The sequence below is a fragment of the Panthera uncia genome (genome assembly GCF_023721935.1).
Source record: "Panthera uncia isolate 11264 chromosome B3 unlocalized genomic scaffold, Puncia_PCG_1.0 HiC_scaffold_2, whole genome shotgun sequence".
Lineage (NCBI taxonomy): Eukaryota > Metazoa > Chordata > Mammalia > Carnivora > Felidae > Panthera > Panthera uncia.
This window is the reverse complement of record NW_026057583.1, coordinates 2,530,872-2,555,792: the sequence shown is the minus strand read 5'-3', so window position 1 is coordinate 2,555,792 and position 24,921 is coordinate 2,530,872. Positions and strand designations below refer to the sequence as shown.

The window sequence follows — 24,921 nt, the reverse complement described above, 5'->3', positions numbered from 1 at the left end:
TCCCGTTCAGACTGCTCACCTCTCCCCACGGGGCCTGACCAGGCTGCCTTCCCCTCCTCGCCCCAGCCTGGCCAGCCTCTTCTTCACAGTTGCTATCCTCATACCATCTAGGCCTCCTTCCCAAGCCTGGCCGTGCTGAGGCACACAGCCCCCGCTGCCTTGGAAGAGAAGCCTCACTCACATGTCTGCCTCCCCGTTAGGCAGAACCAAACAGATGGGCCTGCAGCCTCTCCCCACACCATCCCCCTACCCTGTCTCGCAGTCCCACCTGCCCCATACCTCAGCTCCTGCTTGAGCCGGGCCAGACAACCTGACCCTCTGGCCTGTCTTCCTGAAGGTGGAGGAACCCGTACAGGACACACCCACCCCTTTTGTCTACCTCGATAAGGGATCCCAGCCAGAATCACCACCCCACCTGGGAGACGACTCCCAGGACATTTCCTGACACCTACTCCTGGCCTGACCTCTAACCCTACCCCCAGACCGGGACCACTTCCAGCTGGGCTCACTGTCCCACCTGCTCAATGCCAAGGCCACAGGCTACCAGGAGCTCCCAGACTGGCCAGAGGAGGCTCCAGACCCATCTGTGCGGAACGTGGAGGTCAGCGGGGTGAAGGGTTCAATTTTGTGTGTGTGTGGGGGGGGCACAGATAGCAGAGAGCCCTGGCCGTGCTGGCCCAGCCCTCCTGACACCCTCCCCCCATGCAGGAAGAAGATCTGTCCCTTATCGAGACCCACGTGGGCCTGTTGGGCGAATACACGGAGGTCCCCCTGCCCGTGTGCCGTGTGCCCTCTGCTCTGTGTGCGGTGCTCTGTCTCGTACCCTGTGCTGCCCCTCCCCTCCACCTCATCATTCCCTCTTGGAGACAGGGCCAAGCAGGGCCCAAGAAGAGGCAGGGTGAGAGGCAAAGAGGCCCTGTGCTTTCCTTCCTCCTCCCCAGCCATGATTCAATGCTCCTCTCACCCCACCCCCACTTCCAGGTACCAGAATGGACCAAGTGCTCCAGTCGAGAGAAGAGGAAGGAGAAGGAGAAACCCTTCTATTCTGACTCAGAGGGGGAGTCAGGCCCCACAGAGTCTGCAGACAGCGGTGAGGAGAGAGCAGAGCTGGGGACTCTGTGTGCTTCACATGGCCTCATGTGCCCACGGGGGCATGCACCAGTTTGTGTGCATCTGTGTGTGAGTCGGTGGTCCTGAGGGATTGCATGTGCCATACACATCCACCTGTGTCCTGGTTGGTCCGGTTGGCATCTGGGGCCAGGGGCAGCTCAGGGGGTTGCAGCTTCAGTGCTGAGTCAAGCTGGGACCCCAGGGCACCTGCTCTGGACCCAAGGAGGTCTGCACCCAGGGAGGGGGTCTGAGACAGTTCCTCCACAGACCCCGAGTCCGAGAGTGCCTCGGACAGTAAGAGCAGCAGTGAGAGCGGCTCTGGGGAGTCCAGCAGTGAGTCTGATAGTGAAGACCAGGAGGAAGAGAAGGGGAGGAGCAGTGAGAGGTAAGAGGGGAGCCAGCCAGGTGGCTGGTGGGGTTCAGGGGTCTCCTCTGGAAAAGGAGGGGGAATGCTCAGCCTTAGCCACTCTAAGAGCCCCTGATCTGGTGGGGCCTTCAGACCCCCGGTGCACTCCCATGATGGCTGCTGTGGCTGGCTACAGGGGGTCTCTGTGCTGAGCCTGCCCCCTCATGGGAACAGCAGGGAGAAGCATTGGGGGACCAGGGACCCAGGCCTGTTTAGAGTTCTCACTGGAGCCCAGACATAGGAGCCCAGCTGGGCTCTACTGGCTCAGGCTCCCTCCCCTCCCCCCACTTTCCTGGTCTTTTCCTGCTCTTCTGTGAGGCAAGGGCGGGTGTGTCCGGGCTGGGCCTGAGCCCCATTCACCCCCTCTCCTCCAGTGAACAGAGTGAGGAGGAAGGTGAGAAGAGGAAGATGAAGAAAAGGAAGAAGGTGCCCGAGGGACAGGGAGAAGGTTCATCCTCAGAGGAGGACAGCGATTCCAGCAGTGGCTCATCAGAATCTGAGAGAACATCAGAGACGGAGGAGGAGCAGGTGGAACCTGCCTCTTGGAGGAAAAAAACAGTGAGAGCCTTGGGGCAGAGAGGGGGGTGGGCTCATGGGCCAGGGGCTTTGCCACATCCTGAGGCAGGCCAGTCACCTCCCCACCATCTAGAATAGACCATGGCATCATCTACCCAACCCAGAACAGGCCAGGTGCTCTCCTCCTGCACCTGTATCCCATTTTTGTCTTTCAGCCTCCCAGTGGCAAAAGCGCCCCGGTAGCCAAGGAGATCTCCCTGCTTGACCTAGAGGATTGTGAGTTTGGGTAGAAGTCACCGGGGGAAGACCTCGGGAGGGTGGCTTAGGAAGGTCCCTAGGAGCTCTGGATTAGGTTCCCCAGGGCTCCAGGGTAAGGGGAGCAGACGGAACACACTTTTGGGGCCAAGAGGGCAGAGGGACAGCCTCCCCAGGTGTGGGGTTGGGATACAGGACCTGGTGTTCCCGTAAGAGCCCCCAGGATGCCATGTGCTTCGCTGTCCATGGTGCTGGACCGTCTCCTTCGCTGAGCTTTGGGTTCCCTGCTCAATCCAAGCCGATTCCATGTTGCCTCCCTCATCGTAGCCTTCCTCATCTGCTCCCACAGTCACCCCTCCCAGTGTCCAGCCTGTGTCTCCCCCCACGATCGTGTCCACCAGTCTGGCTACTGACCTGGAGGGCCTGACGCTCACAGACTCCCCGCTGGTGCCCTCAGTGAGTGGGATGGGGGAGGGACACATGTCTGGGATGCATCTTACAGTGTGGATTTGTGTGTGTGGAGGAGGGGTGTGATGTAGGGGATAGCTTTGAGTCCCCATTGCTGGGTGACCCCAGGTGAGGACAAGGCAGGGACAGGCTCTCTCCTTGTTCATTTCCATACTGGCCCTCCTCCACCCCTCCAGCTGCTGAGTCCAGTGGTAGGTGTTGGGAGGCAGGAGCTGCTGCACCGTGTAGCCGGTGAGGGGCTGGCCGTGGACTACACCTTCAGTCGCCAGCCTTTCTCTGGGGACCCCCACATGGTATCTCTGCACATCCACTTCTCCAACAGCTCTGATACCCCCATCAAGGGCCTGCACGTGGGCACCCCCAAACTGCCCGCCGGCATCAGCATCCAGGAGTTCCCTGAAATCGGTACGGAGGGCCTTGGACATGTTGGAGGAGGGGGCTCCTGGGCAGTGTCAGTCTTTCTGTGGCTGCTGATGCCCGCTCTGTGCCAGGCCAGGCCATGAGGGCACAGAGAGGGCATCTAACATGATCGTGCCCTTGTGGATAGTACAGACTAGGAAACAAGCATGTTTGTATCAGGGCAGAAGGTGCTTGAGGCAGACAGTATGGGCCTTGGTTGTTTCAGGACTGACTTACATGGGGTAAGGGTGGGTAGGAAAAGGGTGTTTAGAATTCAGAAGAAAACCAGGAAATACCTCCAGGGACCTAGAAAGCCAGGAGTGCATAGAGGGGTGGTCAGCTCTGGCAGTGGAGGAGAGAATGGGTCTGGGTTCCAGACCTATCAGGTGACAGTATCTTTCCCTGTCCCCCTTTCCCTGCCTCATACCACTGCAGAGTCACTGGCACCTGGAGAATCTGTCACTGCTGTAATGGGCATTAATTTCTGTGACTCAACCCAGGCAGCCAACTTCCAGCTGTGGTGTGTATCCAACTCAGGGTGGGGTGGGAGGGTGGGCTGGAGAGGGGAGGGGGCAGAATGTCAGGGATACATCGTGACCTGCTGGGTTCAGAAGTCATCCCAAGCTCTCAGATCTTCTCTCACTCTTTGTTGCCTCCAAAGTGGGAGGTGAGGGGAAAAGGTGCCTCACTTCATTTCTTCTCCCTCCATTTCCTCCCCACCCTTCCTAGTACCCAAACCCGGCAGTTCTACGTCTCCATTCAGCCACCCGTTGGGGAGCTAATGGCTCCCGTGTTCATGAGCGAGAATGAGTTCAAGAAGGAACAGGGTGAGTGCTCCCCAGGGTGGACAGGGAGGGGCTCGGCACCACCCACTGGGGCCCTGGAAGCTCATGGTGCAGTCCTGCTGGAAGGGCCTCGGCATCGTCAGAGCGTGGGCCTCTGGCAAAGGCTTCACAGAGGGTGGGACACTTCAGTGAAGCTTTGGAGAGAGCAGGACTCAGCCAGGCAGAAAATTCTAGGCCTGCATTCCAGCTTGGGAAAATATCATGAGTACGTGTTGGTGAAAGTTTGCAGGAACTGAGGAGAAAGACAATTTGGTTTGGTACACAGAGATAATGAGAACAAAGCTGAAAATGAGATGTTTGGTCCAGCATCTGGAAGTCTTGAATGCTGTGCTAAAGCATTTCAATCCCAGAATTTCAGAGCTGGAAGGGGTCACCAAAGTTATCAGGTCCACCTCTGCTGTGAGAGAGATTAGGACTTCATTAGACTTCATTTTCCTAACAGTGCAGAGGTCGCCAACGGTGTCTGAGGAAGGGGCCAGCTTCAGGCCTCTGCCTCAGCAAGGGGGATCTGGCAGCACCCACAGCAAGGACTGGACTGGGGGGAGCCTGCAGTGGGGAACAGAGGCGGGACAGCCTAAGCAGAAGAAACATGGGGCTTTGTGAGTCCTGGCTTGAAATTCTGACCCCGCCACTCACTTGGTGTGTGACCTTGGCCTAAATTCTGTGACTATAAGGCTATTGCAGTAGATCTGGTGAGAGAAGGTGGGAACCAGATGAGAGCCACAGCAGAGGGAATGCAGGGCTGGGTGGGTAGGGGGAAGGGGGCAGCCGTGGGCAGCTGCCCTGAGAAGGAGAAGAGGGAGGTATGTGGGGATGGCAGGGAGAACTCGGTGCCCTTCCCCTAGACCAGGACTCGGCAAACTTTTTTCCATAATGTGCCGGAAAGCAAACGTTTTAGGCTTTGTGGGCCATGTGGTCTCCGCTACAATTACTTGGCTCTGCTGCTATTAACTCAAAACAGCCCCAGATAACGTGTAAATGAACGAGCGTGGCTGTGTTCCAATAAAATTCTATTTATGGACACTTAAATTTGAATTTCACATAATTTTCATATGTCATGAAATATTAATCTTTTGATTCCCCCCCCCCCCCAGTGTTTTAAAAATATAAAAACCACTGTGGGCCGTACAGCTGGCAGGCTGGATCTGGCCTGTGGTCTGTAATGTGCCGAGCCCCGATCTGGAAGAAGGAGGAATGGGTTAGGCAGGGGAGGAGGGAAGATCATGGTTGGTTTCAGATAAGAGGACTGTGAGGTGCATTTGGGAAATTCAGGAGGAGGTGTTTAATAAGCCACTGAAGATGCGGGTCTGTGCCCCAGAAACACCTCTAGGCCAGAGTCATGAGTACAGAGGTGATGGAGGTGACAGCCAAAGCTGTGAGTATGAGTCAGATCCCCCTGGCAGAGAGATGGGTGGGAAGATAAGAAGGCCAAGGAACTTCCTTGTGGAAAACCTGCATGCTTCCGGAGAAGAAGGAGGGGAGGGATGAGAGAAGGAACAGAGTAAGAGGTGGAAGGGGTGCCCTGGGGTGGTCTACAGGCCCGGATGACCCAAGACCTTCAGCTCCAGCAGACAGGAGGCTGCCCACATCAGAGAGCAGGCCATCGCCCAGGGGGACAGAGGCCATCTGCAGCGGGTTGGAGGAGACCAGGGCTTGAGGAAATGGAGCCCTCTTGGGAGGACTTTGGCCACGTAAGGGAGGGATGCACGGCAGTGGCATGAGGAGGGAGTCTTGCTTCCAGAAGGGACTTTTGAGGGACTTGGAGACTTGGACATGGGGAGAGTGAAGGGATGGGGCAAGGAAATGTCACTAGTCTGGAATTAGGAGAGGCGGGGGCAGCAGGAGAGGGATGTCCGTTCTCAAAAGGAGGAGAGGGGAAGCAGCAGGGAGGGGACAGAGGGGCTGAAGAGGAGGTGGCAGGAGGGCAGACAGGGTGTCTCATGGCTGGCCTAGAGTGTGTCAGTGGAGAGGAGAGGTCAGCCCTGTAGAGGAGAGGTTGTGGATGCCTGGGGGCTTTGGGAGCCCCGGCCAGGTATGGAGCCGTTGCCTCCTTGAGCTCCTCTCCAAGCTGACTGGCCACCATGTCCACTGGTGCCTCCCTCCCAAGGGGATGGTCGCCAGGATGTCTGATGCTGGGGAAATGCCAAGTCAGTCTTTGGTCAACAACACGGATAGAGCCCTGGGTGGGGTGGGGTGGGGAGGCTGGCTTCCCAAAGGAGGGTGTGGTCCAGGAGGAAAGTAGCCCCTGCTCAAGACAGAGAGAGGTTCACACCTGCTCTTAGCATGAGACCTGCCAGCCTGAGGAGAACTTGGTGAGGATACCCCGTGGTCAGACCCAGGAGCCAGCCTCTGGACCGTGTGGCCTCCGCCCTCATCATGACCTCTGTCCTCAGGAAAGCTGACAGGCATGAGCGAGATCACAGAGAAGCTCACACTGCCAGACACCTGTCGGAATGACCACATCGTGGTGCAGAGAGTGACTGCCGTTGCCAACCTGGGTCGTGTCCCTTGTGGGGCCTCTGATGAGTACAGGTACTCAGCCCCCAGCAGAGAGGAGAGGCGGGCTTTAGGGAGGCCTGCTTTGCAGGAGGGTCGCATGCCCAAAGGCCAAGACCCTTCCTCTACCGTTACCGCAGATTTGCGGGGAGGACGCTGACCAGTGGGAGCCTGGTCCTGCTGACCCTGGACGCCCGGCCCACGGGAGCCGCCCAGCTGACCGTCAACAGCGAGAAGATGGTGATCGGCACCATGCTGGTGAAGGACGTGGTGCAGGCTCTGACCCAGTGATTCCCGAGGGCTGTGACCTCTTTGACCCCTGCTTCTCTCTCCCTCATGACATCTGGGCTGTTAGCCCCACTTGTCTTTCCTCTCTCTCTCTCTCTCTCTCTCTCTATCTCATAGCAGTTTCCTCATGCCAGAGAGCATCGGATGGGGGGGGGGACTCTTGCCCTCTAGTCACTACCAGGCTCCCCCGCAGCCCCTCCCCTGCCCTGTGGGTCCCCTAGTGGCCTGTGTGGGGGGAGCCACTCCCTCCAGTCTTCCCGGCTTTCTGTAGCTATTTCTGCAGCAACATCCCAATAAAGTGTCTTCTCCCTACGTGCTGGCTCAGCTTTCCTTCCTTCTGAGGGGATCCAGGGGAGACAGCTGCTAATTGTGACCATGTGACCCTTGTGAAAGATCATTACTGACTTTCTAGGGACGGCTGTGACTGACTCATAGGTGACTCTGGTTGTACCCCAAGGTGACGATCCCTTAGTCCCCAGGCATGTGTGCGGAAGAGACATCCAAGCAGGGATGGGAAGGCCAAGCCGGAAGAACTCCTTGGTCCTGCAAAAGCAAGGCCTTTCCGGTGATTATTGGTCCCCCTGGACTTCCCTCCTGGGCCTCTCTTTGGGAGAGACTCATAATGTGGGGGACTCCGCAAACATAGGCGCGAGGTTCAGAATATGTCAACTGGGGAGCCCCCACCTTGCTGGGGAGATGACCCGACCAGCCCTCCCGGAAGGGGAAGAACGGGAAAGAGATGGAAAGTGCTTCTCAAACAGCCCAGCATCAGATCACTTGCAGATTTCGTTAACATGCAGATTCTGATCAGTGTCTGTGGTGGGGCCTGAGAGCCTGCATAGAGAGAGTGCACACGCGTGGGTGGGGGGAGTGCAGAGAGAGAGAGAGGGAGACAGGATCTGAAGCAGGCTCTGCGCTGACAGCCGACAGCCGGATGGGGGGCTCGAACTCACAAACCATGAGATCATGACCTGAGCTGAAGTTGGAAGCTTAACCGACGGAGCCACCCAGGTGCCCCCAGATTCTGCATTTCTAACAGGGTCCCGGTGGCAGATGCCATCGCTCTGTGGATACACGTGTGCGGTGAAGATGTGGAGGGAGCCCCTGCCCCTGGGACAAGTCTTCTGGAGGTGGTCGTCGGGGTCATGGCCCTCCTTGATGCCTTTCCTGGTGAGGAAAGAGGCTGAGTGAGCAGGGGTCCCAAAAGGTGTAAAAAACAACACAGTAGCATGTATTCCAACAACAACAGGAGTCTGTGATCAATAAGTTTCAGAATAATGGGTCTAAATGAAACAAGGTTACTTCCCACAGGCCTTCTCAGAGCCTTTACCATGACAATTTGCACTGTGACCTAACCATCCCCAAAGGGGCTAGGGAAGTGTTACCGAAAATCAGTTCTGACTTTGGAACACTGTCCCCCCAACCCCCCCCCGCCCCGAACACTGTGACTGCCGGAGTTACAAGGAACACACTCAATGATAGTTTGAGACGTGATGCCTCAGCTTCTGATCCTCTGTGCTTCAGACTCGTCCCTTGGCGGTATCTTCTCATAGCCCTGTTACCCCATCCCTGAGCGAGTCTCTGCAGGGTAAAGACAGGTGCGGCAGGTGTTCCATCCCCTCATAGGGGACACCCCCCCCCCCCGCCTCTGTCTCTGGGGACTTGCTGGGCTCCGTGGCACCAGAGAGCAGCTGCAGCCACTGCTTCGTGAGGAGCCTTGGAGCCCCACAGTCTCCCTGGGATCACTGTTTTTTGTCACTGCAGGTTTGGAGATGGGACTGATCTGCCAGTCAAGGGCCACTCGAATGGTCGACTTGTTCTCACTTCTGTCACTGAATCAGCACTGCCCACAGCATAAGAAGGTGAGAGCAGTTTCCCAGGGAATTTGAACAGGACCATCAGAGAATTACCAACAATTCTGTGCTTTGCAACAAAGGTCCTAGATGGACTCTGTTAGGAGCCGGAAGTGTACCCCCTGGCCCCTCTCCAGGAGCTCACAGCCCGGACTTCCACAGCCTCTGAGAAAGGGGAGCTCTAACCCTGAGCGAGAATCCCAAATGCTGGAACTTTTAGCGACCACACACCTTCCCAGCTTCTCCCTGGTACCTGGAAAGAAAGAATGCTTGTCTTCTGTCTGGGATCTGGGAAGACGCAAGACACATACGTCCCTGTCTGTATTTTTAAGGGACTGTTTTAAAAAATACTATTTAAGAAATGTAAATGTAAATATAATATTCATGTAGAAAATTGTACAGATCACAAGCGTGCAGTTTGATGAATAACCTGTGTAAACAAGAGACTGAGTGTGACGGCACACCCACCTCAGGTTGCCTTCCAGTTTGCGGCAGTGTTTTGTTTTGCTCGGAGATCACGGAGCTTCGAGACGGTCTGACACCAGACTCCAGTTGTCAGTGGGATCCCAGAAGGCCGGCGTGGACTTGTGTCGGGCAGTGCCGACGTGCTGGCCTGTGCTGCTCTCTGGGGCTACGAGGGCACCGACCACCCCCCGTGGCAGAGGCACCGACCACCCCGTGTATGTGGAAATAAGCCGGATTGTCTTCTTGCTTTAACTGAGGGAGAATGTGAGGGAGCAGCTCTGGGAAAGAAGGAACTCGTCAGGGCTTGGGCAACGTGACCTTGATCTAGGCCTTTATGTGCCAGAACCCCAGCACCTGCACCTGCAGAGGGAAGGCACGGAGGAGGGGAGGGTGGGAGAGGGTGAGGCGTGGTCCTTCTCCCCAGGACAAGGCCAGACTGAGGCCCCGGGATCCTGACAAGAGCAGCTGCGTTCTCGCAAATAAACCCCTAAACTTGGTTTCCTTAGCTGGAAACCAAGCCCAGGGCCTCTTGGGTTCTCACGGTGCTCCTGGTGCTGAGACTCCGGGCATCTCTGACCCATTTACAAGCGGCTCAGGACAACCAGCCCTCAGTGTGATCAGTGTGGCCGCTGACCTCCAGGACGGCCCCCAGGGATCCCTGCTTCCTGGCATCCTCGCCCTCGGGCCATCGCCTCCTACCTTCCATCAGGCTCCGTGCGCGTGCACGCCGGGACACTGCCGCAGTGACGGTACGTCTGAGATGAGGTTAGACAAGTCAGCGCGCCTCCATCCCCGCATCTTTCTCTCTTTCTCCATCTGGTCATTTGCTCTGGAGAGGGCCGGGAGCCATGTCTTGAGCTAAAGCCAGCAGCCCTGTGGAGAGATCCACGTGACCAGGGACTGAGGCTTTGCCAGGGGCCGCTGGAGCGAGCCACGAGGCAGACCTGCAGCTCCAGGCACAGCTTCCGATGACTGCGGCTCTGGCAGACAGCCCAGCTGCATCCCTGGGGCGGGGGGATCCCGAGCCAGAACCACCCAGCTAAGTCATCCTCGGATTCCTGACCCGCAGAAATCGTCCGAGGCCATACACTCTTGTTTCAAGCTGTTGTTTGGGGTTCACTTTACAGCCACACGTGAAGACAATCCAACCCCGACCCATCTCCTGGGACGTTGGAAAAGTCCTTAGAGGCGGCCAGGGCTCCGGTCTCTGGCCTTCCAAGCACTTTGCTCTGACATTCAGCGTCAGTGCTGTGCTGGAGCAGGCTGGCGCTGGCTCAGAGCACCGACTGTCACGCCTCCAGGAATTCTGTGAGCTGGGTAGTGTCACGCTGGTAGTTTGAAATCAGCTGTGGTGGGAGTATTTACGCCACAGAAATAGGTGAATACTGCAGATCGCTGGCCCTCCCCACAGCCAATTGTCAGACGTCTGCCAGCACATCTCTGCCTTTAATAATCTCTGTCCCTCATTGCTTTGAAAAAGTGTGATATTTATTTGTTTATTTTTCAGAGAGAGAAAGAGCACGAACAGGGACGGGCAGAAAGAGAGAGAGAGACACAGACTCTGAAGCAGGCTCCAGGCTCTGAGCCGTCAGCACAGAGCCCGATGTGGGGCTCAGACTTGTGAACCATGAGATCGTGACCTGAGCCAAAGTCAGATGCCCAGCTGACTGAGTCACCCAGGCGCCCCCCCCCCCAAACTGTGCTGTTTAAAGACTAAAATAACAACCACTAGTGTACTGATTCCTGGCCTTAAGGACTGAAGCATTTATCAATCCAGGCAATACTTCTCATACTCATTTCACAGACTCTTCCCTCCTCACTGATTTGGAATTTTCCATTTATCAATGCCATGCATTTTTGTTTTGTACTTTTACTACATATGGATGTGTCCCTAAACAACATGTGATATGGTACTTTGTGATAACAGTGTACTACGTGTTTTATTTTTTATGTTTTTTTATTTATTTTGAGAGGTGGAGAGAGAGAGAGAGAGAGAGAACAAGCAGGGGAGGGGCAGAGAGAAGGAGACAGAATCCCAAGCAGGTTCCGCACCATCAGCACGGAGCCTGGTGTGGGGCTTGAACTCACGAACCATGAGATCATGACCTGAGCCGAGATCAAGAGTTGGATGCTTAATCAACTGAGCCACACAGGCGCCCTTAAATTTTTACATAAATGGCATCGTAAAGTATGTATGTATCCTTCCTCCTGCTTTTTTCACTCAATATTATTTCTGAGTCATTTCTGTTTCTGTAACTGGTTTTATTTCATTTACTTTTCCTTATAGATGATATTCCATTGTATGACTATACCACAACTTACCGCTCCAGTCTCCTGCTGGTGGGCATTTAAGGTGGTTATTTTATTTTTGCAATTATACATGATTCAGCTATTGGCATTTTTACTCCTGTCTCCTTTAACACATGCAAACGTTTCTCTACGTTTCCCTAGGAGTAGAATCGCTGGGTCATAGAGCTTACACACCTGCAGCTTCACAAATCACCAGAGGAGCTATACTTGACATCAAGAATGGTCACAGCACTTGTGTTCATGAGTCCCCAAACTAGAAACAATTCAAATACCAATCAACAGGAGAATGGAGAAACAAATGCAGTATAGCCATACCAAGGAATGCTACTTAACAATACAGAGGGCTGAACTATTGCCCCATGCGACCACATGGGTGAATCGCACAGATACCACGTTGAGGGGAAGAGGCCAAATCTTATATGAAGTTCTACAACAGGCAGGATGAATGTCAGGAAGTCAGTAAGAATAACAGTTACCCCGAGGAGTGAGGTATAAAGTGGGAAGAGCATGACAGAACCGTACAGGGTTCTGTAAAGATTCCAGGCCTTGATGTGGGTGATAGTTACCTGTATATATGTAGGTAAAAGATTGATGAGCTGTACACTTAAGATTTGTGCATTCCATACTATACGTGTTATCCCTCAATTCAAAACATCTAGAGAAGAAAAACAAAAATCAAAGTCGGGGAGCCAGTTTATACCCTCACTGGTGGTGATCCTGCTACTGGGATAGTGAAACTTTGTCATTTGGTCTGTGTGACAGGTGTGAATGGTATCTACTGTGGTTTCATTTGCATTTCCCTGGTTATTGCTGAGGGTACATACACATCTAGTGATGTGTTTGTTGGCCATTTGGGTTTCCAGTTTCTGTCCATTGCCTATTCCCATCTTTTGTCCTTTTTTCTACAGGGTTGTCTTTTTTTCCTCACTGATTGTAGAAGTTCTTATGTATTCTGGAAACTAGTCCTTTATGGATCTCACATTGCAGGTATCTTCTTCAAGTCTATGACTTGTTTTTTTAAATTAAAAAAAATCTTTTGTTAAATCAAAGTTTTAAATTCCAATGTGGCCAAATTTATCAATCTTCCTTTATGTCCTGTGGTTTTTGTTTCTTATTTACAAAATTCACCCATACTCTGAGGTAATAAAATATTCTAATATTTTCTTCTAGAAAATTTCCAGTAATGCCTTTCACGTTTATATCTTTAACCCACTTTAAATTAACATTTGTGTATGATGAAAGGAGGGGCTGATCCACATTTTTAAATCCCGCTTTACAAGACATAAACAACAGCGACAGCAAAGAACATGCTTTCTTCTGCGCGGGCCATGGGAAAAGTCTAGCAGAGACTGTGCGCTTACGTTGCTACCTCATGGTCTTGAGTTCCTCAGTAAATCCCCCTCGTGATCTTTTGCAACCAGAAAAATTATGTTCTTCCAGCACTGTCTTTTGTTCTTTCGGCTCTCTGCCTGCTGTGGAAGCACTGAGCACCTGAGCATATAGAAGACTGCAGGGTCCCTCCTGTCCTCCTAGCATACGAGTTTAAAACTTAGTCCGGCCAATTACCGTTACACTTAAAACCTGTATTGTAAGTCTTGGGCTTGACTACAGAGACGGTGCCAGGCATAGCTAGGCTCAAAAGGCTGTTTGTTGACTCTGAGAATGGATAATGCTGCCTGTTTGTTCCTGCTACTTCTGCCAGTGACCAGCTGTGGAGACTTAACGGAGTCACTTAATATCTCCACCTCTGCTGCTTTCCACATCCTCCCCTGTGGATCGTGGACACCTTCCAGTCAGAGGTACTGTTCTTCCTGTTCTACCTGTAGGCATGGCCAAGTGTGGGCAGGGAGCACAGGGGCATGGCCACACCTCAGGCCATGACTGTATTTTGACTCAGCCACCCCTTCCTTCACTATGTAAGGAGCTCTGGGGTCAGTCTGAAGGAAGTGCACACATCAGGGTGCTGGGAATCTTGTTCTCATCTGGTAGAGACTTCAGGCTCTGGAGCAGGAAGGCTGTCTGGGTTTGAGCTCCCACTCTTCCATTTCTAGCTGGGAGTCCTTAGGCTAGTTACTTCGTGGTTTTTTGGGGTTTTTTTGCTTCCATTTTCTCATTGAACACAGGTAAAACACTTTGAACAGTGCCAAGTGCACAGTGAGTGCTCAGGGAAGGTCAGCTCTTATTACTGCAACAGCAAGTTTAGGAAGAGGGATTTTAAGCAGCAGCAATTTCTGTCCCAAGTCACCTGAAAGATGCATTCATTTTCTTATGGCTAGGAGCTTTAAAATATGAAAGAGCTCCCAGATACTTATTCCCTTGGGCACTAGCCCAGGTTTCAGATTCTTATCTTGTTCAGCTTTGGGTCAAGGAGGAGGAAGGATGCACCCAAGTTTGCTGCGAGAGGGCTGGATGGGGCCCCTAGACATATTGGGCTTGGCTCTTTTAATTTGAATTAGTGACCAAATTTAAAATTGGGAAGATTTCACATTAAAACAAAAAACCTAAGACAAGCCGGATTGTCCTAAAAGATCCAGCTAGGCTGGGACCTCATTCCTGCATGGTATCCATCAGCGAATTGCCCCTTCGGATGTGCCTTGGGCCTTTCTGGTGCTCTCACCCGCCCTTACGTGGGCTCCTGTGATATATATATAGGTGTCTAGGTTGGCATCCCCTAAGACAAGCAAGACACACCACTTCAGAGCAGCTGTCCTATGCTGTCGGCCAGAGTAAAACTTGGGGGTGGGCTGCTCCCCAAGAAGGAAGGGCTCCAGGAAGGAACCCCTGAAGGAAGGTCCCAGTGCCGCTGAATCACAAGGTATGGTTTTCTGGGTAGCTGGAATGGGCTGCCTTGAGGATGGGGCTGGTGGCTAATCAGGAAGAGGGTAGAACAGTTATGGGTAGGGGAGGCCAGGGCCCCCTTTTGTCCTACTCCTGCAGCCATCATCCTCTCTGCCCCTGACCCCAGCAACCCAAGGAAGCTCCCGGCAGGAGGATGTGTCTGAGACTGGCTAACTTTCACTGTCACTGAGTCCTCCTGTGTGCTTCCGCTCCATCTGTTCTTACCCTGGCCACCTTCTCGGGGTAATCCTCCTGAAACACTGGGTTAGGCCCTTGACTTCCTCTCCATCCACAGAAACCTACTGTTACCTACCCCCCCCCCCGCCCCCGCCTTAGCCATTAGATCTAGGCCAGCCTCACCAGCCTGCCAGGAAGGCAGCAGTCCTGTTTTCCCAACTGCCAGGAGGAGCCTTGTGCATAATAAATGCTTTCTAAACAGTGTTAGGACGATGAGATAACATGTGAAACTCTCAGTAATGTTCTGCGAACGCTGGTCCCTCTCCTCCTCACTCCAGTCCCTGTTTCTCCCCAGCCGCTACTAAGTCTCCAGTAACATCTTAAGAGACCTGATACCGCCATTCTCCTGTTTACAATTCTTAATAGTTCCCTGCTGTCTGCAAAATAAAGGCACTTCACAGACTGGGCCCAGGCTTCCCTCCTGTGGTGTCGGCACATATTCCCCTTACGTCCTGGTCAAATTGAGCCTCTCTGTTCCATTCTCCTCCCTGCCTTTGCTCGGTCTCCCGCCTGGAATGCCATCTCCGCCTCTGCGCGTGCTTGGGGGTTCCAGACCGCTCCCGCACCAGCTACCCCAGGTCGCCTTTCCTGACGACAGCCGGATCACGGTGGTTTCTCCTGCCCGTGGCCGCCGCCCTGTCCCTCGTCCCCACTCCGTCAAGTCCCATCACAGTCCGGCAGGAGCGTCGGGATTGGTTTCCCCAGGGAACTGCGGCCCAAAGAGGACCCCGAGTGTCTTAGGAAGTTTCCGGAATCCCCCGACGCGCCCCCCTTCCAGCACCGGGAGCAGCCGATCTAGTGTGAGCGCGCGCCTGCCGGAGTCCGGGAACAGGGGCAAGGGCACGGGCTAGGGCAGGGGCGCGCAGGGCCGGCTCCCGCCCTGGAAGGGTCCTTGGAAGAACAGGAGCACCGGCACGGGGCTCTCCTGACAAACCACACCGCCGCCGCGTCGCAGCGGCTTGTAAGTCCCACACGGGTAAAAGTAAGGCCCCGCAGAGAAGTGACTTGGGCAGGGTCACTAGGTGAGTAGCGCGCTCAAGCGTGGGCCTCTGGCCTCCCGGTCCTGGAGCCCAGCTCCGGGTGGGCGGCCGAGCCCTCGGCCGGGCCTGCAGGGAGGGGCGGGGCGGGCGGAGGCGGGGGCCCGGGCGGGGCCGACACAGGTGCTTCGCATCCGGCCGGGGCGGGGGGGGGGGGGGGGGGGGGGGGGCGCGGCTCCGCGGGGCTTTATAAACGGCCCGGGGCGCGGCGCTGTGTGCGGCTTGCTGCAAAAATAGTGCCCACGTGTGTGCGCGTCCTTTGCCGCGCCGGCTCGCCGCCCGCCGGCCGGCCCGTCCGTCCCGCAGGGCCACGCCGGCCCCATGGCGTTCCCGCTGGTAAGAGCCGCCTGCCGCCCGCCGGGGCGGGGCCGGGCGGGGCGCGGTCCCGGCCGCTGCAGCTAACGGTCCGCGCGCAGCCTCGGCCGGCTCGGCGGTCCGCTCCTCCCCGCCCCCCTCCCCCCCGCCGAAGGAGCGCGAGCCCCGGGCGGGGCGCGGGTCACGTGCCCGCGGGCGTGGGGCCTCGTGGAGGAGTGTGTGCGAGGGGGGGGGCAGGGAGCCTCCTCGTGACTCAGGGCCTTTGGGCTTAAAGGCGCCGCGGCCCTCCGGGGGCGGTCGGCGGGGCCTCCAGGCTGCACTGCGGTCTCCCGGTGGCCTCGAGTGTATGTCCAGACGGGAGCCGACCGGACGGAAAGGCGCCTCGGCGCCGCGAGCACTTCCTTCTCCCGCAGCCGTCGCACGTGAGACCCGAAGCCGCCGGCGCAAGGAGCTCACGCACCGCGGAGAGCCCCGCGCCAGTCTCGTTCGTACCCAGTGGGCGGCGGGGGTGAGTGGCCCGGTGGGGCGGGGCTGCCGGCGGTGGAGACCCCCCGCGCCGGACCTACGGCGATCTGAGAGTGCCACGACGGCAGTGGGCACGGCTCCTTTAAGGCGGAGGGATCAGGCCCCTCGTGCGGACCGCGCTGCCCGGCCCGGGAGGTCACGTGGCTTCACACGTTCGATTGTGCCGGAGCCGCGTTCTGGGGGCGGGGCTGGCGGGGTAGGGTCCCACGCGGGTGGTCGTCGGGCACGTGCGCCCGGGCTTCGCGCCGGGGAGGCTGGCGGCTCTGAGGTGAGGTGGGGCCTGCGGACGCCGGCGGGCGGCCGGGCAGGCGTGGGGGCGGCGCGGCGGTGGAGGGAGCGTAGGCCGCACCTGCCTCGGCTTTCCCCAAGGGCGGCCGGGGGAGAGGACCCGGCGTGCGTGTGGCGCCCCGGTTCTGTCATTCTCTCCTCAGTCCCGGTTCGGGCCGGTTGCACCAGCTGGGGGGAGGCGGGCGAGGAGTGCGCCCCGGCCTCGGGCGGGGGCGGGCAGCTGGCTAGAAAGGCCCCGGCGGGGCCGACGGGACCCAGACCGAGGACAGGCCACTCACCCCCTGGCGGTCCCGCTCGGCGTCGTTCCCCGGGCTTTTTCGCGGACTGGGCGTTGTGTGTCGTGCGGTCGCCCCTGATTTTGTAGCCCTGTTCCCGGGGGTGGGAGGCCGGGCCGGCGCCCTCGTGAGCCGCCCGGCGCCGCCCGAGGGGCCTGCGACAGGCCGAGAAGCCGAGGCGCACCCGGGCCCGGGAGCGCAGCCCGGTTTCGCGGCCGCGTGCACCTCGCAGGCCTCGCCTCGCTGCGCGCGCCCCGCGGGAGCCTCGCGCCTGGGGAGGGAGGTCGGCCGCACCCGTGAGAACCCGGCGGCGGCCCCTTCCCCCCCCCCCCCCCGGGCGCCGCAGCTCCGCGGCAGCTGCCGCCTCTGGTCTCCCTGGCTACCGCTCCGCCGCCTCCCCGGGCACCGAGTAAACTCTGCGTCATCCGTCGGGGCGAAGGGCCAGCGGGGCGCTTGGCGCCCTGGGAGGCGCAGGTGTGCGGCCGGCCGCTCCCGGAGCGCAGGTGACGGCCAGCTTGCGCCCTCGGGCCGGGCCTGGGGACGCGCGCGGCTGACGGGGAGGAAGGACTCCGGACGGGCCGGCCGGAACCCGGGAAGCTCAGATCGGTGAGGGGTTTCTGTCGGGGGTGAGGAAGGGAACGCAAGGAGGGTTGGTTTCTGGAGCTCGGGGTGCTCCGGGCTATGTGTGGTGGGGGCGGTGAGGACGGGAGCGCCCAGGCCCCCCCCCCCCCCCCCCCCTCTTCTCCCCTTCCCGGGGGCGCTGGCTTTGAGCCGCACGTGCTCCCAGAGCACGTTGCCGTCGGGGTCGGCTTTTGTCCCAGCGATCGAATTCGAGCTCGAGTTGGCCTGGCGGTGGGATTTGCAAGTTGGCTTCCCTGCGTGCAGGTGCGTGTTCCTGAGCGCGAAACGCTTGCCGTCCCTCCTCCCAAGGCGCGTTCTCCAGTCCTCTCCCACGCCCGGGCCCCCCGAGCGGAGGGGACTTTGGGCCAGCCGTACGCGAGCCGGTGCGGTGCACGGGGGTGGGGGGGCGACCGTGGAAGCACGCCCAGGGCACCCGACACGGCCGTGGTGCTGTGGTCTCTGCCGCCGTGGCACGCCTCCTGGCAGTGTTCACGAGGCGGAGAGTGGAAGAAGACCCCAGGCTTAACGCCAAAGTTGTTAGCCAGTGAGCTCTCGATAGTGGCTGTCTCAGTATTTTCATGAGTCATCGAGCTGTTTATTTTGTTTTAAATCCTTAAAGCTGGTTGTGTGCTCCCATCCCTCCAGGGGCCCGAGGTAATATAAAGGAGCGAAGCGGGGAGAGGAGGGAAAGAGTTGTAGTGCGTCCGGAACCACAGAACTTCCGTCTCTCTCAAGGGAGCAGCTGGCTGTTGCCACACAAAAACGTGGGCCCGGGTTGATGGATCTTTGATTTTTTTTCTTCCTAGTTAAAGCTGCCGGTCTGTTTTAACTGCAGCAATTAAAAAACTGAATAGTGTAGGACCAAAGGTAATCTGTCTCTGAAGAGTAGATTCCAGGTGAGGACTAGACTAGTTTTGGGATCTCGGTCTTCAAATGTTCCTTTTAGGTGTCCCCCCCCCCATTTTGTAAATGAGGAAACAGGCTCTGAAATCAAGTTACAGGGCTATTAAGGAATAAAATTCAAGTGTGAACCTAGGTCTTTCTGGTGCCGTAGCTCAACGTGATAGTCTGTGTATTCCGGTATGTCCGAGGGGGTCAAGGCTTACTCGTGATGTAGTTTGTAGAGAAAAAGCGGTGCTTTATGCTGGAGCCCCGTTTACAGGCAAAGTGAACCTTACTTAACTGCGTTGGAGGGAATGTCTGGTTGTGGAAGTCAGTGTGGGTCTTCTGAGCATTAGTGCAGCGGCGTTGCCGTCGGGAGGAATGTGCTGCGTCTATCATTCCACCATGTGTGTCAGAGCGGTTCGCTGATCTGAGAGAGCCTGAGGTCTGGAGAAATCGGGCTCCTCCCCCTGGGGCGGGGGTGACCCTCCCAACCCTCTGCACAAAAGACTTTCCTTTTTCAGGACAGTTAAAATTCTCATAACTTTGAGATTAGGCAAATGTGAAATTAGATAATTGTTTGAAGACTCCAAAAAGAGAATGTGGCTTATTAAGTCTCACCTTTTCTCTCATAGCTAAGATTCCCAAAATCATGCCTCCTAGATTTCCAGTTAGAATTAATAGGGGTTTTAGCAGTACTTACTGAGATCTTCTTGAATAAGCTTCCAGGGCGTAAGATGCCTCTCTTTGCCAGGAATGAGAGACTGGGTTTTCATTCTGGGTAAAACTGGGTAAAATTTAGACTGGCCGCAGTGTACAGAGCCACACTAGCAGAGGTAAAGGGATTTGTACCTTTTATTTCTGTATTTTATTCCCAAAGGGTTTAAAGCATAAAGCAGTAAGGACCATTTTGCCAGAGGGATTTTTCTGTGAAAATTCACAGAGAAATATAGACTTGATAGCTTTTTTTTTTTTAAACCTGTGGTCTGGACAGTTTTTGGAAGGTTGGAAGCTTTAAAATGTTACCTGTTTCCAGCTGCTTTTCTAGCAGACCTTCTTAGCCCAAGCACTCAGGAGTTTAGTGTTTGTGAATTTAGGGGTGGGCAGGAAGAGTGAGATGACTAAAGTAGCTCTCTGCTGGTACTTTAGTGTTTACGTGATAGGCAATATCTGTGCAGATCTTCTCATTCATTGGTTTCAGGTCCCTTGTCTAAATGACCGTTCCCTAAAATTATGTGTTTGTTTGAAGTGCAAATTAATTAGTGGGTTTGTACCTCTGGCTTGAAGTTTGGGACAGGAATGCATACCAAACCTGGATATTAAGGGTAGGCTGTTATCTTCAGTAGCTAGTGGTGGAGTGAGTAAAAGAAATCATAGGATCAAATAACAAATTATTTTCTTTCCTATGGGAGAGCTGTGCTAATCCCATCCTGTTTTGCAAATCTGCTTTTCCTAGGCAGTATCTAAGCTGTACTGACTCTGGGGAGAACTTGCCAGAAAGCCTGGGGATAGAGGGTGAGGGGGTTAATAAGGGGGTTGGACCCAGAGGTTGGAGTAGAGGAGGCTACAAGAATTTTTGCTTCGATCTGTTGTTTGATTTAAAGCCAAGAATCCTTGATCGCACCTGCCTCCTTGGCCCCCCACATTGCAGCTTTGGAAGTGCTTTGTTTTCTTTCCTGCCATTGTTGCAGCCTGCTTTGGTTATACCTCCTCATGAGAGCTCAGCCACTTTAGTGAGCACAAATTTTAAGTGCTGAAAGTTTTTATCTTCAAGGTAGGAGCCCCCCCCCCCCAAAGAAGAATATCTGTTATAATAAACTAGCTGAAAAGGTGGAATGAACCAAGGTACATAATGTGTGTTAATATTTCATATATTTTATGGGGAAAATTATCTGACTTTCCATAAAAAGTCAGTAACCAAAGTTCAGTATTAAATTTGCATTGTAAACATAATTTTCAGTAAGTTTTCTTATTTGGGATTTAAAAAGCCTCCAGTCAGGGATTATTTTGCTTCCTTAACGTATAATATGTTTTTAAATAACAGGCGTGGGGGGGAGGGAGAAATTCCTGACTAGTTGGGGTAGATCTTTGCTTTCAGTAGCACAGAAGAACCCTTAGGCATGGATAACATTTGAATTCTACTTTGTTTTTTTAGTATTGCTGTATGGTTGGAACACTTGTTGGATTATAGTGAGTGAACACTCTTTGTTTTGATTTTTAAGGCATTTTGTGATTACTTGCCTTGAGGTAATTGTAGAATCCCTAGAGGGCAGGTCTAAAGATTGATTTGTGTGTGAAAAATGGGTCACGGTTGTATCTAGCTGTTGATTCTGGGAGTAACTTAGCTGTAATCGCGTTACTGGTTTCTTTATTCTTGGCCAGCGTTATATGCTGATATGTGTACCATCCTGACAGATTTAGCACGATGGCCAGAAGTCTGTCTCCTTGGATAAAGGTATGGGAGTTGCTTTCTGTTGGAGGAAAGCGGTTACCTTGAGCTGTTTTGTGTTTTTTTTGTTTTTGTTTTTTTTTTTTTCCTTTTGACAGAACACTTAATCTCTTACTACTTAACACCTGTGCTCTCTGCATTCTGGCTTTGTGCTCCTGGCTTCTGGCTCTGATACCATCTGTCTCCCAAGTCTGTCCTTTCTCCTGAGACTGTTGTGCTTGTTTGTTTGTTTGTTTGTTTGTTTAAGCTATAATTTTGGAATGGTTTTGAAGCTTAGAAGATATTAGAGACCTGTCGGTCTCCCAGATGTAATTTGGAGTTGACAACGCAGATCCTAATGGCTATTTTCACAGATGAGAGAATTAAGCTGAGAATGAAAAGTGGTTGTTTTAAGTCCATTCAGCGAGTGGATGATAGAACCAGAACTTGAACTCTGGTCTCTTCCTTTCCAGATGGGTATTTCTAGAATTCAGGCACCTTGACCTTTGCTGTATTGGTCTCTGAGACTTAAAATCTCAGTCTCGTGAGACTCTATAGCTTTCCCCTTGCCCTGTCTGATCTTTTCTTGTCCTGGCACTTAGAAGCTTTCTCATCCCCCTGAATGCCACATTCCTTATGGTTCATTCTGTTGGCTCTTTCTTGTCCCTTTATACAGAGGGCCTGTATATTCTTGCAGCACTAGTTCTCTCTCTGTGTGACCAGGCTTGAGGTTGTTCTCCAACTGTAATAGCGTTACTGGTTTCTTTATTCTTGGCCAGCATTATATGCTGATATATGTACCATCCTGACAGGTTTAGCATCATGGCCAGAAGTCTGTCTCCTTGGATAAAGGTATGGGAGTAGCTTTCTGTTGGAGGAAAGCAGTTACCTTGAGCCCAACCCTGATTGTTCTCAGAATCCATAGTTCTGACTGGCTTACTGAATGAGTTCTATCTTGCTGAAGTACAGTGAACCCAGCAGTTTTAAAAACAGAACCAATTTTTTCCCCTTACTTCATCTCCTGGGGCCAATCTGATTCTATCCCCTCTACCTGATTAGTCTCTTTTCCCCCCAACTAGACTGTAGTATCCTCTAGGGGGAGAGAATGTGTTTGGGTGTTCTGATTTTTATTTATTTATTAAAAAAAAAATTTTTTTTAACGTTTATCTATTTTTGAGACAGAGACAGAGCATGAATGGGGTAGGGTCAGAGAGAGGGAGACACAGAATCTGAAACAGGCTCCAGGCTCTGAGCTGTCAGCACAGTGCCCGACGTGGGGCTTGAACTCACGGACCACGAGATCACGACCTGAGCCGAAGTTGGATGCTCAACCGACTGAGCCCCCCGGGTGCCCCTGATTTTTATTTTTTTAATGTTGATTTATTTTTGAGAGAGAGCACATGCAGGGGAGGGGCCGAGAGAGAGGGACAGAGGATCTGAAGCAGGCTCCACACTAACAGCAGCAAACACCATGGGGGCTCGAACTTACGAACTGTGGGACCATGACCTGAGCCGAAGTTGGACTCTGGAACTGACTGAGCTACCCAGGCACCCCCTTTCTTTAACATTTTTCAGTTACTGGAGGCACCAGTACAGACACTAGGTAAATACATATTTGCAGCTTTCCTTTGGAAACTATAAAGCCTTGATGTGGTCTAACTCTATGTCTCTCTTAGCCCCTGCCACCTTTCCTTCCTTCTCCCTTACCATGGCCACTGCTAGTTCAGGCCTCCCTTCAGTATTTTCAGTCTGGTCTTTACCTTTTTCCTCAGTTCTTGGCTGCTCACACCCACCACTCTGGAGCGCTACCATACTAGTGGTCCTGTTGCTCCTCAGACCTATCCTCCTGGGATTGCAGAGCAGAATCACTTCTAGTACAGTTTATTGGCATTGCCTTGATTCCTGCGAAGGTGCCAGTTTTACCCACTCGTTACTTTACTTTTGTATCATCGTTGCAAATGTCAGCATAGTGAAAAAAGAAATTGGTATTTTAAGGTTATGAAGGTAGTTTTAGCCGTGTGGATTTCTGAAAGGGCTTTGTGGACCTTCACGAGTGCACAGACCTCACTTGGAGAACTGCTTCCACACAGTAAGGGCCAGTCCCCTTGGTAGCGTACGAAGCCCATCATGGTCTGGCTTCAGTCTAGTAGTCTACTGGTCTCCTCCTTGAATCTTTTTAAAATTGAGAGAGAACGTACATATGGTAAAAGGCACTAATTGTAAGTGTATAGCTTGGTTAGTTTTTACATGTTGATGTTATTTTTATATACCTAAGAAACTGCCACAGAGATGAAGATCTAGAATGTTCCCTTCACTTGTTAAGATTCCCTTGTGCCCTTTGCCATTCTGTATCTCACCCTTGACCCGCCCCCCCCATAACTTCCTTTTTTACTTTTTTTGTTCTTGATTTGTTTTTCCCCTTTTTTAACTTACAAAAGGAAATGTGGAGGCTTCCCTTTTTTGGTTCCTGACCCCCCCCCCCCCCAGCTTAATTTAATATCTGAGATTTCTACAAGTTGCAGTGGAAGCCCGAATTGATTGCTATAATCCTACCATTTCCAGAATTAATAGAGTGAATTACTACACCTAAACTGTGCAAGCAATGTGATTTATGCTGAATACCTGCTTCCCTCCTGGAGTCTGGAATTTGGGTGTATTCCAGGCAGAGGCTGCCTTTGTGACCACCCCTCAATAAAAAACCCTGGGACCCAAGTTTCTAGCAAGCTTCCCTCGTTGGCAACATTTCAGGTATGTTGTCACAACTTGTTGCTGGGGGGAGCTAAGCGATTAAGTTTATCTTCTATGACTCTCCTGTAAGAGGACTCTTGGAAGCTTGTACCTGATTTCCCCCAGACTTTGAACCATGTGCCCTTTCCCTTTGCTGGTGTTTCTCTGTATCTTCAGGCTGTAATAATTAGCTGTATGTGCTGAGTACCACTCTATGCTGAGTCCTGTGAGTCCTCTTGGTAATTGATCAAATCTGGGGGTGGTCTTGGGGACCACCAGCACTGTGGGTGTTTTGTTTCTCTTCAGAGTTTGAGTATAAAACTGCTGTGACTATTGTACCTGCCTTTTTATAGTCCTGTATACTTCTTTCTCTTGTATATGGGAGCCTGAGTGCAACTTCTGGGTCATAGCATAGTGTCCCTTGCAATTAAAATTCTAGCAACAGCGAACTTCTAGTTGCCTGAAAGCACCCATTTCATCCCCCCTTGCCCTTGTACATGTTCTTTTTTGCCAGACTGCCTTCCCCACTCCTACTATGAGTGTATGGTAAAACCTTTTAATATTTTCACCTCCCTAATACCCTTGTTATTTCTTTATATATTTATTGTTGAGCTTACAAAATAGCATGTAACATACTCGATGTGCTTGTGTTCCCATTAGACTAACTCCTTGGGTGCAGGGATTGTCTTATTTACCCTCTGTCTCCAGAATGGCTCCTGGCATATGATGAGAATACAATCAGTAAATGTAATCGTAATCTTTGGGTCTGCAATCACCAGGTTATGTTGTTATGGGTTCTTTATTTTTTGTTCATGTAAATTGTCTCTGGTCTGAGGGGTTTAAAACTCCCAACTGCTGAAATGACTTTGAGTGGCTTGGGGCTTTGACAGTGACAGAGCTAGAATTGGTGACTAAAGTTTTATTTTTCATCCTGTCTTAACATTGAAGGAGTCACTACCATTTATGGAGGTTGTGATTGAGGTGGTCGAACATGCCTGTGAAAGGCATGTGATATGGATCTGCCTTCCTGTGGTGTCTGAATTGAGTACCTGCAAATGTGGCAGATATGATACTGAGTACTGCTTCAATGAAGGTCTTTGAGGGCCTTACCATTTATAAAATGCAGAGCTAACAGTGCATATAGCTAACAGTTGGATAGGTAAGTGTGACAAGAGCTACAATTTTGGTGGCCGTGTGTTCTGGATATTCTTGAGCAGTCGTGGTATTAAATATTTCCTTCATGTTCTCATAAACCTGTCCTGGAAATTGTAGGATTTCCTTTCCCAGACTGAGTTTAGTGTGTGTGTGTGTGTGTGTGTGTGTGTGTGTGTGTGTGT

The 24,921-nt window shown here is 53.3% G+C and overlaps 2 protein-coding genes and 1 long non-coding RNA gene across 12 annotated transcripts in view; 2 read left to right on the top strand and 1 right to left on the bottom strand.

Moving 5' to 3' along the window:
* The window catches only part of AP3B2 (adaptor related protein complex 3 subunit beta 2), a 33,499-nt gene extending 26,410 nt beyond the window's left edge, over positions 1-7,089 (top strand). For both annotated transcript variants that reach the window (XM_049614253.1, XM_049614252.1), the window contains exons 16-26: positions 483-601; positions 982-1,090; positions 1,378-1,495; positions 1,891-2,074; positions 2,248-2,308; positions 2,637-2,743; positions 2,932-3,160; positions 3,590-3,674; positions 3,884-3,981; positions 6,393-6,531; positions 6,636-7,089. In XM_049614253.1, the coding sequence (XP_049470210.1) occupies positions 483-601; positions 982-1,090; positions 1,378-1,495; positions 1,891-2,074; positions 2,248-2,308; positions 2,637-2,743; positions 2,932-3,160; positions 3,590-3,674; positions 3,884-3,981; positions 6,393-6,531; positions 6,636-6,786 (1,400 nt within the window). In that variant the 3' untranslated portion in view covers positions 6,787-7,089. The remainder of the gene's footprint in view (positions 1-482; positions 602-981; positions 1,091-1,377; positions 1,496-1,890; positions 2,075-2,247; positions 2,309-2,636; positions 2,744-2,931; positions 3,161-3,589; positions 3,675-3,883; positions 3,982-6,392; positions 6,532-6,635) is intronic.
* A 928-nt stretch (positions 7,090-8,017) lies between these two features.
* LOC125910764 (uncharacterized) lies at positions 8,018-17,142 on the bottom strand. The gene is made up of 3 exons (XR_007454165.1): positions 16,930-17,142; positions 9,105-9,974; positions 8,018-8,889 (listed from the first exon to the last, which is right to left on the bottom strand). It is a non-coding gene; the product is annotated as an uncharacterized LOC125910764 (long non-coding RNA).
* The window catches only part of CPEB1 (cytoplasmic polyadenylation element binding protein 1), a 90,669-nt gene continuing 81,513 nt past the window's right edge, over positions 15,766-24,921 (top strand). For 2 of the 9 annotated variants that reach the window (XM_049614228.1, XM_049614227.1), the window contains exon 1: positions 16,161-16,346. In XM_049614228.1, coding sequence (XP_049470185.1) covers positions 16,185-16,346 — 162 coding nt within the window. In that variant the 5' untranslated portion in view covers positions 16,161-16,184. Of the gene's footprint in view, positions 15,860-16,152; positions 16,347-16,514; positions 16,632-17,441; positions 17,533-23,481; positions 23,606-24,921 lie in introns of those variants that run through there. The other 7 variants (XM_049614229.1, XM_049614225.1, XM_049614226.1 and 4 more) reach the window with 7 other exon arrangements.